This window comes from Molothrus ater, chromosome 8, assembly GCF_012460135.2.
Source record: "Molothrus ater isolate BHLD 08-10-18 breed brown headed cowbird chromosome 8, BPBGC_Mater_1.1, whole genome shotgun sequence".
Classification (NCBI taxonomy): Eukaryota; Metazoa; Chordata; class Aves; order Passeriformes; family Icteridae; genus Molothrus; species Molothrus ater.
This window is the reverse complement of record NC_050485.2, coordinates 27,023,491-27,040,662: the sequence shown is the minus strand read 5'-3', so window position 1 is coordinate 27,040,662 and position 17,172 is coordinate 27,023,491. Positions and strand designations below refer to the sequence as shown.

General features: G+C 37.6%; 1 protein-coding gene across 4 annotated transcripts in view; it reads right to left on the bottom strand.

Annotated features, from left to right (window-relative positions):
- The window catches only part of VTI1A (vesicle transport through interaction with t-SNAREs 1A), a 267,159-nt gene that overhangs the window by 90,131 nt on the left and 159,856 nt on the right, over window positions 1-17,172 (bottom strand). For 2 of the 4 annotated variants that reach the window (XM_036385470.2, XM_036385471.2), the window contains one exon: window positions 17,082-17,154. In XM_036385470.2, the coding sequence (XP_036241363.1) occupies window positions 17,089-17,154 (66 nt within the window). In that variant the 3' untranslated portion in view covers window positions 17,082-17,088. The remainder of the gene's footprint in view (window positions 1-17,081; window positions 17,155-17,172) is intronic. The other 2 variants (XM_036385468.2, XM_036385469.2) reach the window with 1 other exon arrangement.

Below are 17,172 nucleotides of genomic sequence, written 5' to 3'. Positions count from 1 at the left end.
AAGCTGTCTAGCAGAGCCTATAGAAAGTAGTTGTAACTGTACCTGGAATACTCGAAGTTTTAGGAAAATTTCCATGTCATATACTGGTTTAATGCACTACTGGCACACGTAACCTGCAGAACTCAGATGCAGATACAGATTCCAAGGTGTTGAAACATCCACACTCAGGGTTTTGGTTTGAGCTCCTCCACAGTAAAAGATTTCTTTACCACTGAGCACGCAATGATACTTTACAAGTAGTGAGCTCTGCTATAACTCTTTACAGGTCAGAAAAACCTGAACCTTCCATTGTGCAAGTAACCCAAGATCACCAAAGGAAAGCAAACTCCACGGCCAGCCCCTCTGACGCAAGGAGAGTGACATCCGGACGTGTTTAGAGTATCAACACCTCCAACCCAGCTCCATGCTGCCAGCAGCTTTTTCCTGTTTGGATTCGCATGTAAAGACACCTGGGATCAAACGCAAATGATCTCTTTCGATTTCATCTGTGGTGACGTCAGGTGAGGGCAGCCTGACAGCACCCCGAGGAGTCGGCGTGCGCAGTCCCGGTTACTTGGGGCTACTCGGGTTCCCCTTCCCTCAGCCCTGGGTTTCTCTCAAGTACTTGCTGCCAGCTGCACTGAACTGCACACAGAACAATATGCAATAAACAGACATCATTAGAGAAATGTTATTTTTCTTATTGCAGAGAAGTTGAAAACTTTCACAATATCTTGAAACGCTACTCAGAAATTACCTCTTCAGCTTGGCATCCATTCCTCTTTAGGAACAAAACAACCCCAGCAATTACAGGAAAAAGCCAAACTGACATAACTAAACCAAGAAAGCCTTTTATCTATTCATCTCACAAGGTTTTTGTTTGTTTGGTTTTTTTTTAAACTACTTCTTAGGGGCTTGAAAAAAAAAGCATTAGGTACTCTTTGCACACAGAACATTTATGACCTTGTTCAACTTCTTCAATATATTTCTTACTAATACTTGCTGTATTAATGGACTCAGCCCAAGAACTAGTAATGTTGAGCTTTTTAATTGCTTTACACAATTAAATGCTAATGCTTCAATCATTAATAAGAACACTAAATATCATTCTTTGGAGCACAATGTAAGCAATGTATTAAAAACAAAAGCTTCACCAGGTTCCTACCTTTCACTTTTTATAAGTAGTTCAGAAAAAGAAGCCTAAAAATAAATAGCATTTACTGTCAGTGGAGAAAGTGCTGCAGTAAAGAGCAGCAAACAACTAGGAGACACAATTATAACCTCCACCCCTTACAGCCTTCACAGAGCCTTTGCTGTTGCTGTCTATGTAAGCAGAGCAGAGCTGTCTGCTTCAGGGTTAGAGTTTTCTTGGAAATGTTTACTATAATGAGAGAATTTTCTGTTCTTTTTCTTTTAATCACAACACTGTCCAGTTTTGAGACCTGAATGGATGCAAAAAAAAAAAAAAAAACAACAAAAAAAACCCAGATGACATTTCAAGGAATTTAATAATCAGATGCCTCATTGCACAGCCTGAGAGTGTGTTTCACATTATATTAAAATTATTGACATCCAGTCATGTTATGGTAAAAAGAGCTGACACCATGCTTGGTTACAGCTGTTGCCACAACAGTAGTTATTTGGCAAATGATGTGAAAGAGGACAAAGTGCTATTGTGAGTTTACACCAAGCTTTTACACACGCTGTCTCCAGTTCATAAAGAGGAAGAAAAAAAAGAAATTCCGCCCTTTTTCGGAGCAACAACATTGTGATTCTAAGTGAATATGTTTGTCAAAAGATGTCAAAACCATCTCCAAATGACAGGCTATGAAAGCCACCGAAGGGGATGGAGAGGGAGCCCAAGACTCCTGCAAGAAACTCAACTCAAACTTTGGGTAAATAAGATAGGGGAAGCCAGAAAAAAGAAGGACAAAGAGGTCTTGGAAAGCAAACTTGCTCTTTCTCCTACCAGGAGCAGCAGACCTCAACTGCAACTTTGTGGAAGTACCATGAATGGGTCACACTCTGAAGAAGGCCACTTGTGCTCCCAAAGTAGTGTCTGTCACGGGTTGTCTGCTCTTGAAATTCAGGTGAAATTCATGAGCATGCTGAGGACATGCCTCCATGTCTACTTTCTTTGTGAGTCCATCCACATTAGAGAGAAAAGAAATGTATATTTGACTAAAACACTTGCATCTCATGATTTTTTTTCCCTCCATCAAGGAGCTGGAGAGCCTGCCTTACCACAGAAATGGTTTCCCAATAAAATAATCAACAACAGTGTTGGAACTCTGTTCCTTGAAAGGAGGTTTGTCTCTGTGCCCCAGTGAGCCAGCAGGGAAAATCAGCTGCTACACATTAAGGAAAAAGTAATACATTTAAAACAAAACAAAAAACAAAAGGAAAGGAAAAATAATTTTCATCCAGTATTTAATTGCAAAAACATGGTGGAAGAGAAAGAAGACTCAAGAGAAACTCCAGGCCTTCTTGCACTTAAATCAGCCATTTTGCACTTAACACAGAAATGCTTCAATCCTGGTTGGTGCAGAGATGTGTCTGCAATCTTTTAAATTAATTTACTGACCCTGATGTTTTTTTCCCAATACAATGTTACCCTAAACCCCTCCTTCCATCTAGTCGAGCTCTAAACATGACCTAAGAATTCATTTTGATGTCCGTGACATCGAGACCGATTCTTTATATTGATCCAAAATGAAAAATTCAGATGAGAGAAAACAGCCAAACAGTTGACCTATGTGAGTATTGACTGTTGTCTACATGAAAATGTTGGCTCTTTCCAGAAAACTTGAACCACCACGTAGTATTGAAGATGCAAAAGTGATTTCCTCTTGTAAGAACAAGGTATCTCATGTTTGCTTTTGCCAAAGGCTGATTTTAACAGTAGCCCCTGGAACATAATATGTACAAACTTACTATGTGACAAACAATTTATAGAAAAGCAGGCCTAAATAATTTTTTAAATTTCTCATAACACTCGTTATTAGCATACCAGATGCATGTAGTATAATTATAGCAGTTGTTTACATTTAAAATATGGGAAGACACTAGAAAATATTTTTAAAATAATTTTTTCTTTCCTTCTTTATTCTTCACTTATTATTTAAATATGCTTCTGCAGTGAGGCATCACTCTACACACACATGAAAACTGCAAAGTGAAACTGAATATAAACAGAAAGTGACTGATCTCATTTCACTGAGCAAGAGGGTTGAAGGCCAGAAAAGAAATAAATTGCTTAAGGGGTGGGATGTTAAGCAAATATTTATACAATTTTCCAGTTTTTATCAAACATAAAATATAATCTAATAATCATCTAAGGAATGTTTTGAGAACATTTTCCCTTAAGTATTACTCAACATTTAGACATGGATGATCAAAAAGTCGAGACCCACTCCCACCAAGCATACAACAGTATTTATCTCAAGCTCTCTCTACTAGGAAAGATTATAAGGATTAAATTTCAAGCTTGTGCAATTGTCTTTAGACAAACACAACAATATGCAATAAACTAGTATTCCCCAGATGACTTTATGAGAAATAAAAAATTGTGCTAATGACAATTAAGACTGAAAGAAAAGAAGAGCCAAATAAGTAACAATGTGGGACAAAGAGGCCCCCTTGAAAGATGCATTAGCATGGAAGCCATCAAATCAGGGGGTGGTGGCTTTCCATGTGGGAAGGCATTCTTTGGGGCCACTTCTTGGCTTCCTCCTCACAAAACAGTTCATTCCTTTAAATGATGATACATATTCTCAGGGTTTGGATCAAAGAAAGCAGGGTACAGTGGGTCTCAAACTGAAGTCAGTCTCAGAACTCAATATTTTAGGGCCAAGTTTAAAAGCCCTCCCAAACAACTTCTATTATCTAGCTCAGTCACAATAATATTTTCCTATTTAACCTGTATTTAATTGGGTCAGTGGAGCAAGAGGACAAAACAGAAATTCTACTGTAAACTAGTCTCTGCATTTATAAAAGAGCTTTTTTTCTGGTATATTGAGCACCTGCTCCTCCTCCCAGATTCAGAGAACAAGCACTTGGGCACAGAGTTTCGACTGATTTCAAAGAACAGAACTGTAAGCATACAAAAATTGATGCCTGAAAAAAGTGCATGGGTTCATTCAACATTCCCTGCTCCACCTGTGTTGTCCATGTAGAGTGAGCATCTCTGAGATGAGATCTCTTTTTCCTTAGCTGATTCCTAAGGATCTCAAGCACTTCTAATAATGTTTGTGTCGTTTCTTCCAAAAAATACTAAACATGTTATGTATGTGCATATGTTACATGCATAACATCAAATTTGAATATAAAATAATTCCAAATACACCATTTTACTCCAAAGAGGACACTGGGAATTTAGAAAGAAAAAAACTCCTTTAGAGGAACTCTTGCATGAAGAATTATAAATGGTCATCTCATTTGATCACTTTGATTCCTTAAATAGGAAGCATCTGATGGAACTGGCATGTGAGAGCTTGATTCTCTCACTCCTTGCTGGTAGAGCTTTTCTAATTATTCAACTATTCAAAGATGGCCATGAAAATATGACCAACCAAGTGCACCAGGCACAAGAGATGTTCTATAAAGAGCACTCTTCATGAAAATTATGCTCTACAGCATCATTACAGACACCACAATCAGACCTCATTCTACTCCAGCTTTCAACATGTGCCTGCTACACAAACTGTCTAACAACCTTTCTTCTAACTTTACAGCTAAGACCACCATCATTTCAATTGATATTTCAACAAAATGCAATTAAAATCCATTTTTTAAATTTTCTTTTTAATCAGGAGTTGTGCAGTAAAGTACTGGCATTTCAAAGACTCACTGGTATGTTTTTGGTCATTGAGTTACTACACCAGATAGCATTTTCATGTATTCCCAGAGTAACTCTGTGGCTTCCCATCCCTGTTCTGTAATAAACTATGTTTCTTTTTATTTCTCCACAGGTGAGAGGTGATGGTGACAAAGGTAATTTTAGGCAGAAGAAGTGACTGTCTACCTTCATCCCTGAGCCTACGTGTCTCCTCCACACCTCCTTTGACAAATAAATAGCAGTGATGTGATATTAAGTCATAAAACATTGCATTTGTTATGATCTCCTTCTGCTTTGAGGAACTCTAAAGTACTTAACAGATGTTTCTAAAGTCCTGATTGATTGCAGGTTGACAGCAGCCAAAAATGATACATCACAATCCACAGCAAATTATAGGAACAAAATTTCTGACAGAAGCAGTAAGGAGAGATTGAGAAGAAAGAAGTTGCCTGGGCTAGCACATCAAATTTAACATTACTGCTACACTCTCTCTCTTTCCCTCTCTCTATATATACATACACACAGTTCATCATTATATCTCTAGGGATGTGTTAATTCTATTTGTTAAACCAACTCAAACACTCTTTTCTGTCTGCAACAAACCAAAAATGTCACCCAACATAAGATGAGCTTGTCACCTGTAGCCCTCAAATTGATATCTGAAGAAGACAACAAAGAATTGATACCTCCTCTTTCTCCTAGCTATGTTCAATAGCTGAGGAGATGAGGGATGTACTTGCCAATGGACTATTATGGGAAATCAGATACTCCACACCCCCCTAGTCTAAATTCTTCCCATGCTTCTCTTTCACTCCTTTTAAATCCATGACTCCATGGATTTAAGCCATGACTCCAAATCAGGATGGGCACCACTACCAGTCAGTCTATCATTCACAAACTCTCATCAGGTCATGTGAGGACCATGCACAGATTAATTAAGAGCATTTGCTCTTGGAATGCTTCGCTGTGATATGGAACATTATCCTCGTTTTAGAGATACACAGAAACAGATGTGTTCACAGTTACCCAAGATATGCCCAGGACAAAGCTAAGAATCAAATATCAGTAGCCAAGTTTCTGATTGTTTTTACTGGATTGGTATGGCAAAAAAAAAAAAAAAAAAAATCTCAAGCCCTTTATAAGATTAGAAATAATTTAGTTACACAATATCTCAAAATCAAAAGGCAATACATCATGAAGCCTCTGGAAACATGCCAATGCTTAATATTCAACTTACATGAAATACCTATGAAAAGACTATAAAAGGAAGACTTATAGCTGAGTCTTTTGTAGTATTTTAAATATTTTAACTATGAAAATAGTGTATATTTTGAAATATATATAACAGCTCATAAAATGAGATATTTTCTTCTCTTTGCTCATGCACTTGAAAATACTTTATCTCTAAAATTCATGCCAATACAAAAAAGTCCTAGTAAAAAAGTCTTCTTTCTTCATACCTCAAGATTAAGAAAACCCCCAATAATATAATTAGCTTGCCTTTGAAATAGATTTAAAGACTTTGAAAGCTATTTCCTCATGCCTTTAGGAGTAAATGAAAAGTGAACACATTTCAGCACACAGACTTTGTTAGTGGGTATACCCCTAGTGCCTCTGATTCCATCTGCAATATGTAGGACAGAAATCAAAATGAACAGAAACCAAGCCATGGTGTGAAGCTCAAGACTCCTCCAGCCATGAGGACCTGCCAACTCACTCTCAGCCATACAAATTCCACAAGCCCTTTCCCCTCCCTGTCTACCATCAATGCCAGCCAGGCCTTCACATGGTGATAAATCCAATTCTATTTCCTCATAAAACACAATGAGAAGTGAGACTGAGTCCTCCAGTAATGATTTCAAATTCTGGGCATCTTAAGCACAAGTTGTTAAGTGAAACACTAAAATGAACATTACTGTTTTAATATGGGGCTGTGTGATCTTTTGCCTCCTTACAAATGTGCCAGCAAGCAAGATTTTACTTGTAAATTAATTTTTAATGTATTTTGGTGATTATTTTTTGGCGCTTATGAGGGATACTTTGGGGAAACTGAAATATCGATCGATTTCCTTTGTTTCTAGCACAAATACACCCATTCACCTCTGTCCCTTGAATAAGATTGGGCTTTGCAATTACTGTCTGTTTCATTCTGCTTAAGCATTGCTGAAAATAAAATTAAATCAACTGTAAGAGAAAGCAACTTCTTGTCTCCAAAGTTTTGAAATGACTGAACCATCTCATATTTAATAATTCAGACTCAGTCCTTTAAATTTTGTCCAGGAAAATAAGATGTTCTTTATATTTCAAAGATGTCTTCACAAAAGTCTGCAGTACTGGATTTTCTGACGCAGAGTGATTATAAAACCCCCTTTTGTTCTCATAACTTCATGATGTATATCTATAACTCTTTCTTGTTTGTGAAGATAAGACCGGCCTTGTCTCTCTAAATGCCTTTTCAAAGGAAGATTCACAGTTGTTTGACTTTTGATCTGTGTGGCAACTAGCTCGACCACCTGCACTGGGTTTGAGCAGTTACTGAGCTTGCTTTGTACCAGCTTATGAACACAGCAAGCCTTTGACACCAGAACAAGCTGATGTGTGAATACACCAATTTACAATGTAAATACAGGGTCCAACAATATGGGCATCTTTAATGACCAAATGTGTAAAGTGCATATATTGTTTACTGATTATATCATTAAATAAAACAGATGGCTCATATTCTCCATCCACCTACAGTGGATTAAAACACAATGGTGTAATAGTCTGGTAAACTGGTAATGTGAAACATTGCTTTGTACTGGTGTAGTAGCATAAATAGCTGTTCACAAACGAGCTACAAAGCTCCACTGCCACTAAGAGTAATTAGCTTAAGGCAGTACTGAAAGAATGCTACCTTCACAATCAACACGTGTGTGCCATTCATGCTGAAAACTGCATCTGAAAAATACAGCGGTGACAGAAAGGAGCAAGGAAGTTTCTTGGCATGGATTAAGTAGACCATATGCTTCCCAACATCCAGGCAAGATTGGACACACTCAGAATCATGTTTCTCAAACAATTCCCTATTTAAATGCATTATTTGCGGCCATGATAAGCATGTCAGAGAAACAACAGTGGGTTTTTTTTTTTTACTTGCACAAGCATTTTTATCAGGAGGAAGGTGGGGAGTTGGTGCAAAAATAATTTTAAGATTCAATTTTTTCTTCAAGAAGAAAAATTAGTGTTGCAATCATAAACTATCAGTAAATCTACAAAATAAGTAAAAGAAAATATGAACACTTTGCTCTAACTCACAGATGTTACAAAAACCTTCTGGGTTACACTTTGGTTAATATAGCAAATTCCTAGCTAAACAAGAGCTCTAAGGTAATAAATGCTGCACACTGAGATCCTGCACAAATTATTTTAGAGCTTCACAAATGTTGCAGAAAACATAAATAACAGTATTTATAGTAAAATAGTTTTTCGCTGCCTTTCTCATTTTTCTCAATTTCCACACTGACTTTTCTTTGCCTTCTTGATTAGATTCAAGTCAGAGAACCACAGAATGGCTTGGGTTGGATCTTCCATATTAGTTAAAGAGCCAGTCAGAATTAGGAAATTTTCATCCTTCCTATCACCAAGTTGACTAAACAATCTCTCACTGTATGGCCACACTTTCTCATTGATGACTTTTTTATTCTTCTGAGAGCTGCTCAGCAGGTTAGTGATGTGTGAACATTTCTTCTGCAGAGTTTTAAAGGTCCAATACAACATATTATAAGCTAACAGGGATATAAATTTTTCCTCAGTTTTGGTATTGTCCCACAGCAGCACTAATTTATCTGTAACAAACCCAAAGTCATAATTTATGGCCTTCTTTGTAAAACTACAATAACAGCAACGGCAACTACAAAACACCACCCTCCCTACCCAACCAAGGTTTGCTCAAAATTAAAGAGTTCCTGGTTCAACATTACGGCTGCAGATGAGCAAACCACTCACACAACTATGACTTGCAGGTTCAGGTCCTGTGTTTTGAGGTAGAGCATCACTGACTGACTTGAACACAAATTGTACTCAGCTGAGTTTTCCTTTTCCCGGTTGTTGGTCACTTGATCTCTTATTAGCCAGAAGTCCGACCTACTACTAAAAACCAGACTGAGAATGATCTATTCTAAAAGATTAGCTAATAAGGACAAGATCCTGATATCACAGCAGTTTTATACTAGTTTGATCACTTCATTGTTTTCTTAAAGATAAAGCTCTTAGTGTGCAATCAGAATCATGCTGGAAAGCCAAATTAACTTTGCTTTTATTAAAAGTCAACAATTTCAATCAAGTGTGGCAAGAAAAATGCCAAGGGCCCAGAAATCATGCTCAGAAGGCACAAAGGAGCTTTTTTACCTGACAGAAGATGAGGTAAATCAATTTGCATTCCTCCATTTATTTTTAAACACTATCTCTGTCCAAAATACTGGTGTGTCTATGGGCAAGGGTGGGAGAAATGAGTTAAAATCATGTTTGTTTGACACAGTTACTGTCTTTTTCTTTAAGCGTTTGGTAAGTGCTACCAAAAAAGTTAAATCTCAGTCTTTTGTAATTTTGTCTTGCAAATGCTGCTTTCAGTCAGCATAGTATACAGTCTAGTTTTAGTCTAGATATGCAACTTTATGAGAATGATTTAATTTTGCTGTCTCTATTTGCAAAGCTCCAGGACATGTACACATGAAACTACTGTTTGAAAAGGCTGAGCTTCCAGGATTTGCCGATTAGAACAAAATCCAACTCTTCTATTTTTACATTCCTGTATCCCATCAAAAGGCTTGGCTTGATGAAAACTAGAAACTGTAATTTAATTCCGTACACTCTTATTTATATTCTCTAATTCTTGAAAAGTTGAGTAGAAATTTCATTCCACAGCATAAGTCACCAGAAATCGCCTCACATGCACCAGCACATAAAATAACTCTGTCTACCCAGGAAAAAGAATTTGGGCTAAACATTAAGGAAAATTTGGAAATATCTGACTGAAGAGACAGGGAATGTTGATCAGTGAACAGGCCAAACAAATATCTGCTAGGATTAAAACAGGGTCAGTCAATCCTGCCTTAACACAAAGGGATGAACTTTTCTGAAATGATTTCCAAGGTGGTTCTATTTCCTAAAAATATAAATATATGGATTAAAAGGAAGCGACCCAGTGACAAGATATCATGCATACCTTGTGTTCAGAAAATGTTACATTCAGGAATTTATGGCTTAAACACTGAAATAAATGAATGTGCAAAATTCAACCTATATTGTTCTTTCACAGTTATAGTGTGAGTAGTGTCAAGAATATGACCCCTAATCAACTACTGGCCTTAAGAGTTTAACTTAATTGATTTCTGAAAAGTTGTCTCCAATTATTTCAGCAATTCCCAATGCCAGCTCTTGCTAACAGTTTCTCTCCTTCACATAAACAACCATACCATATCCAAAACACATTCACTACCTTCACCATTCCTGAACATCACATCAGAGAGAACTCATCCTACTGGAACCTACTTGCAACTACTGCAGGAAAGCCCTGCACTGCTTATGCAGATGTAAGACATGGCTTCTCAAGGAAGCATGTTGTGGGATACCTGCTGTGGTTCAGAGAGGACAATGCTGGCTGTGAAATGCCTTTTGTTTCACTCATGACACTGTGAACATTTTTAGGCTCTAGCTGCTTAATGGTCGTTAACATTCCCAGTGCAGAAAACAACCACGAAGGGTTACACAATACTTAACCTATCACGATGCTTTACATTGTTGGTATATGCAGTCTAGGACTAGCCAGGATAATTATCCATTGGGATCCTGCTTTCCTGCAGAAACACAACTGTGTGTTAATGTTCTTTCCAGCTGTTCAGCTGGACATGAGTAGACAGAAGGGAAGCAAATGAGATAGCAATTCCAGATGATAGAAAAGAGAGAATGGAGGGGACAGAACAAAGACCATTGTACACTTCAAAAAGGAATGGAAAAAGAGAATTAGAAATGTGGTCTGAAGAATGCTGAGAACCCTGCTCATAATGGACATACTGTAGGCAGCTTGACGTGGATAAGGCTTTCCAACAATCTGAAAAATAAAACAATGCTACCATATAAATGCTCTTACCTCACCGACTGAGGGACATCCCCTTCTAAAGCTGCCTGGGCACAAGGAGATTAAAACACTGACTTATTTTATCCCATGCATTTAAGTTACTAGATGTGAAGATCAATTGTGATGTTCCTTTTTTCTTCCAGGTTTGAAGAAAACTTAACTCTGTATCACTTAGGTTGTTAGAGATGAAGGTTTGCAAAGGCTACGGTGGCATTAAACTAATCCCAGCTACATGCCTGCAATGTTGAAATTGGTCCCTTTTTAAGGCATTCAATGCCTCTGGCCTGGAACTCTCCATGTACACTGATGGCTGGTGTTTAAATAGCAGCTCAAAAGACTTCTGCATCCTCCATGGTGCATGAGCTGAACAGTATTTCTAACATTGAATAAAAGTAGGGCAAGATTTTTCAAAAGTATTGTGGAAACAGCAGAAACAACACTATCTAAGAAAGATGAGTAAGGTTTAGAAAATGGTTTTCCATTGATTATTAAAAAAAACAAATGCATCTTACATGCATCAGATTACATCATACCTAAACTAAGGACAGGGAACCCATATTGTCCCATACTATTTTAAAATATTTGCTGTTCAGACCTAGAGGTACATTTCCTGCTTTCTTGGTTGGACTCCTAATGATGAAGAATGCTCACCCTTGGGAATTTTGCTGACGACACATTTATGTTTTCCAGATGTTTTGTCCATCACTTCAACAAAGAAACAAGGTTTCTTTTCAAAGTCAGAGACAAAGTGAGGAACAACTAGGTCCTAATTAATGCCAAAGTTTAATCTGGAATAATAAGCAGTATGTTCTTCATCCAAGGACTAGATTGTGATTAACATCACCACAGAGCTTATCAGTTTCCTTCTGAAAAGATTCAACACCTCATAATTGATAAAGGTTAGCTGCATAACAAAATACAAATGTACAACAACATAAGAATCAAGTAACTATATTAAATGCTTAAAAGTCAGTAAAATTATAAAAAAAGTTCTTATATTGACAGTAACAAGCACTAAAACACACTATGCATATTTTACAGCTTCCAGTTAACAACAGAAATATTAAGGACATGATTTGCAAGGAGCACAATAAAACCTGTGTTGCCCCAAGAGATGACCCAGAATCATTTTGCCACCTATTTCCCCACCTTATTCAGTCTCCCTCAAGTTAAGGGACTTGCTCCTCTGGTTTAAGTTAACCATATGCTTAAATATGCTCCCAAATCAAGGTCTAAATTACTGAAGTAAACAGCTGCAGCTGTAAATATTTGACATGCAGCAGACATTTTGCTTGAAGATTTACCATCTCAATAACTTTTCAGTGTAGAAATACATCTTGAAGTAAAAATAGAAATATATATGGACGAAACAGTTGAAACAATTCCTACTCAAACTTCTTTTGGCTTGAGACCAAATATCCTGGAAAGAGGAACTCCTCTATTAGCATGAAAACAAAGCAAATGTAGCTGTATGTTAAATCCTACTCTGGATTGGTGATACAAAGACCTGCCTTCAGAAAACTGCAGAGACTCAACAGTCATGGCCAAGTATGATTGAAACAGGCTTTAACTCAGAAGAAAATCAGTTTTTTGTCATGGACTTTTGGGGATGGAAACAGAGATTGGTAGGGAAATAGGGGAAAAGGCAGTGGTAACACTCACTCTTTGTTTGGGTTTGTGTCCCCACAGGGGACTGTCCCTGCTGCTGTTCCTAACATATGGAAATGTGGGCTTTGTAGCCAAGCAAGGAGGCAGAACAGACATTCTTAACTTTGCACATCTCTTTGAGCCAGAGAAAGCAATAATGAAGTCCTGTGCATACACTGCTGAATGGCCACAGCCCAGGTCAGTGGGTGGAGGCAGAGCACCCCATGCCCTGCTTCAAGAACTGCCCTACACAGTGTCCCCTCAGCCCAATGACCACAACATCACCACTGCTGAAGTTGTATGAGAATTGCTAGGAAAAACTGCAATCCAGGCCCAAACTCTGAAGGCCAATTCTGAAAATCACTTCTGCTTAGGACCAGAGGCAATGGACACAAGTTGGATACTGGGAAATTTCAGTGAGGTACCTGGAGGATTTGCTTACCTCAGCTGCTACTGGAACAGATTGCTCAGACAGACATTGGTATCTCCAGCCTTGTATGTGTTTGAAATGTGACTGGAGTCTGAGCAACCTACTCTAATGAGACTTGCTTTGAACAGGAGGTTGGATCAGATGACCTCTAGGGGTCCCTTCCAACCTAAATTGTCCTACAATTCTGTGAAATGTTGAAAAATAACTGCAAGGTCTAAAAAAGTAGAACAAACTTTGACTAGCGGTGATGCAAGAAGCAGGACTCCAAGAATTTTCCTGGAAAGAGTGAAAAAGCTTCACCAGAACTCCCATTCCATTTCTGATTGCAATCATATTGGTCATGCAGCTGTTGGCAAGCCACATAACTTATTACCTGAGAGCTGAACTGAACCCTTACTGCCTCATTTCTATCAGACAGAGGTAGTGTCTCTGTTCTGTTGGGAATCAAATTTTAAAAGTCTCTTTTATAAATGCAGATGTGTTCATAAGCTTCTCAAAACATCGTTGACAACAATTCAGAACACTGAAATCTGAAGATTGAAAGAGTATTTTTAACACAAAAATTTCCTGGTGAACCAGACAGGATAAAAAGTTGTTCTGGAGTGTAGCAGCCATTCTTCTAAAATATTTTCCCGCAATTCGAAGGGGGTAGACAGAACTTATCTGCTAATTGAAAAAAGATTCAAATCTACTGAAATTTTTATCTGGTTACTTTTAGGTTTGTTTGTTTCCCACTGGGCTGTGTGTGGCTTGGAGACCTTCCAAATTCTTTTCTTATAAGCTTTTCTAGGCTATTGGCTTAGGATATGGGCAAAACCCTGAAGATATTCCAGAACACATTCTTTTCTACTTCTTTCTAGCATACTGTGCACTCCCCAGTTCACACTGGGGTACAGACCAAGAGATAGAGACCTGAGACAACCTATTCCAGTGCCTCACAGACAAGAACTGCACGCTTCATCTAAATCTGAAAATTAATTCCTACTTTAAGTTAATTTTCTGAACCCCCATGTCCCATCACCGCACTCACAATGAAGAATTTCTTCCTAATATCGAATTTAAAAATACTCTCTTTCAGTTTTAAGCCATTCCCCCTGATCCTAGTAATGCCATGCCATAAGAGGAATGTATTAGCTTAGTAGAACCTAAGTAGTTTCTACAGAAAAAAAAGATCATGGAGGTATAGGTTATTTGTATGTGAGAATACTTAAAAACACTTATTACAAAAATACTTTTACCCACATACTCAAAATATTGTGAGACAACAAATTCCAATACATAAGGCTGGGTACCTTACTGCTGGAGCAGCAAACTGGGATAGGAAGGCCTGTCCCTATTATGCCACTGATTTCCTTAGTGAGCCATGGCCACCTACAAAACCTGTCTCTGCTTTTATTCCCCATCTCCAAAACATTTTATGCACAAACACATGGCCAGGGAATTTAGGTCATACAAAGGCAGTAATTTAGCCCTCTAGCTATCTAAATACATGATCTCTTAATATATTCAGCCAGATTCAAAAGAGATGCTGCTTTACCTTTCCAGACAGTAAAATTAGAAAGAGTTAGCCACTAATTTGAAGCACAGAGTTGTTAGCATGGCATATGACTTCAAGCATATCAGCAAATATATATTGTGGGAACAGTCACTACATTGAGCAATGTTCAATTTAACATTACCTTTTCTGTAGAATATTGATGTGGAGATGGTCCTCCAGTGTTTTATTTTATTGGTTCCAGTAATTATGCAAAATATTGTGTGGTGTGTACTGAAGTATGTAGAAATTAGGAAACAACTGCCAATCTGTGCTAATTATATTTCTTGCAGTTGTATTTATCTAATACATGCTGATTTCTTGGACTCTGTATTTCATGATTATTCTTGTAACTAAACAAATTGGGATAATGCTAGACCCCTCTACCCAACAGTCACAAGCAAATTAAATTCACTGTAGGTCTATCAATTACAAGGTTTTAAACAACATCAGGAGAATTGTCTACTGAAAGCTGCTTCTATGCTGGCATTGCTTTTGGCACATTCACCTGACCTGAGCTTAAATCCTAACCTGAATTTCTTCTAGATGGGTGACTCAGCTCAGCATTTTTGTCGAAGAACAAGGAAATCCGGTGCTGTTCTGACACACAGAAACATGCCATCATGGTGTTCAACTACATAATCCCTTTGTCTGAAAAGAAGAGCCCAAGTCTATCTCAGAAAGATCGTATTTTTCATTTGGCTTATGGAACACTTATAAACTAGGACTCCTAACTGTGATTCCCAAACAGAAAACAAAGTCAAAGGTTACAGCATATGTTTTTGTTTCAGCTTCTCCAAATTACTTGCAAATGTATTCAAACACAATATGAGGAGATACTTTATTTTATTGAAAATAACAGACTACAGGGTGCTCAAAAAAGGCTGGGGTACCTCAAGCATAAACATGGAAAGAATACATTGGTTTAGAAACCCATAAATCCTTATTTGAATCTGCCAACCTGAAAGCCAAGTAAAGCCCGAAAAAACTATTTTTCCTAAATGCTATGTCTGATTAAGCCATACTATTAAATGACAGCTGAACTTTAACATTAATATGATATTATTTAAATAACTGCATGAATTTTTTTGCACTAAAATGATGAATGATTTTTGGACAGCTCAATTGACATAAAGCAAGAAACCCCTTTAATGAGATTTGACAAAATGGAGACATATGCAGAATATTCGTTACAGCTCATGTCGCAGAGCCCTTCCGGGGGAGACTTGGGTTTGGTTGGTGTCTTTTCTTTTCCTTCATTTTTTTATAGTTTATTTTGATTGTCTACAGCCACTGAACCATCCCTTTCAATTGCCACTTCCTTCCTCCATGGATTTTGAATTTAGCTTGTGTCATTTACATATTACTCTTAATCAGAGAATTTTATATGTTTCATTTTGGAGTTGGAATTGTAAGAAATCTGTGAAATGAAGGCATCAGGTTCAGTCACTCTAACCTTTGTCAATTTGGTATACAAGGAACTAACAAAGGTATTTTTCTGAGGAGACTTATGGAGAAATAAAGCTTGTTCTAAAGAACAGCTTATAAAATTCCAGTTTTCACGTTTCCTAAGCCAAGTGACAAATCAACAACTCTGCTAAAATTTTCTCCTCTTTTTTCCCTTTTTTTTCAAATAAGCAAAGTGCATTAAGCAAACACACAACATAAAAGCCTGTGGCAAGGGTAATTTCAGACTGAACTCTTCAGAGGATGCACTAAACTCCTTTAAAACTGTGCTTTCTTAGCACCCAGCACCGCTTATTAGAGGGATGCTTTTCTTCTTTAGGAAACTGAATACGTACAGAAATACAGACATCACAGAGAAGCTCAGGTGCTGGTTCACTGGGTAAAGAACACATATCCAGAGGTGCCACTAATTCAAAAAAATCTGTCTGAGAATGCACCAATGCAAATTTAAGGGGAGAAATAATCAGTGGATAACTCCCTCTCTTCAGTCCTACACCGAGTTTTAGGACATTTTCCTTTTCATATCACCTCATTTTGATCCCAGGGACAATTTTCATAACATTGAAAGCGTGGAAAAAAACATGCTAAAACCACAAGGGTTGACTATGTGTCTGCCCCATCTATTTAGGCAGAATTGATAATTTTAACCTTTTCTCTGCCCATAAATTTATGCTGTCCCAAAACATTTACCAACTTTCTCATTTTAACAGGCAAAAAAAACCCTCAAAACACAGAAATCACTCAAGAATAGGAAAGACAGAAAATCATCATCAAAAGATCTTAATTTTAGAACACATCCAAACCCCCACCATGTTTTAGAACATCCAAAACCCTCCAAATAAATACAAAGAAACAAAGATGAGAAATCATTACACAAGGGCTATCCTTCAGGTTCAGAAAACTCTTTCCATAGTCATGACAAAGACTTCTATCATACAAAGACATTCTACACAGCAGCCTGGTTGAAAAAAAAAGTCAGGTACACCAGCAATATGCTGAGATTGAAGTAAAATTGAAAACAAAGGCACGGAGGGAGACAAGAAAAAAGAAAGAGCAGAAATGTCCCTACCTTGGCCTTACCTTCGCAACATTCCCGTCAAAATCCTGGAACTCTTCCCCAGGTTTGCATCTGCTTCTCTAAGCTGGGGAGAAAAGAGTCC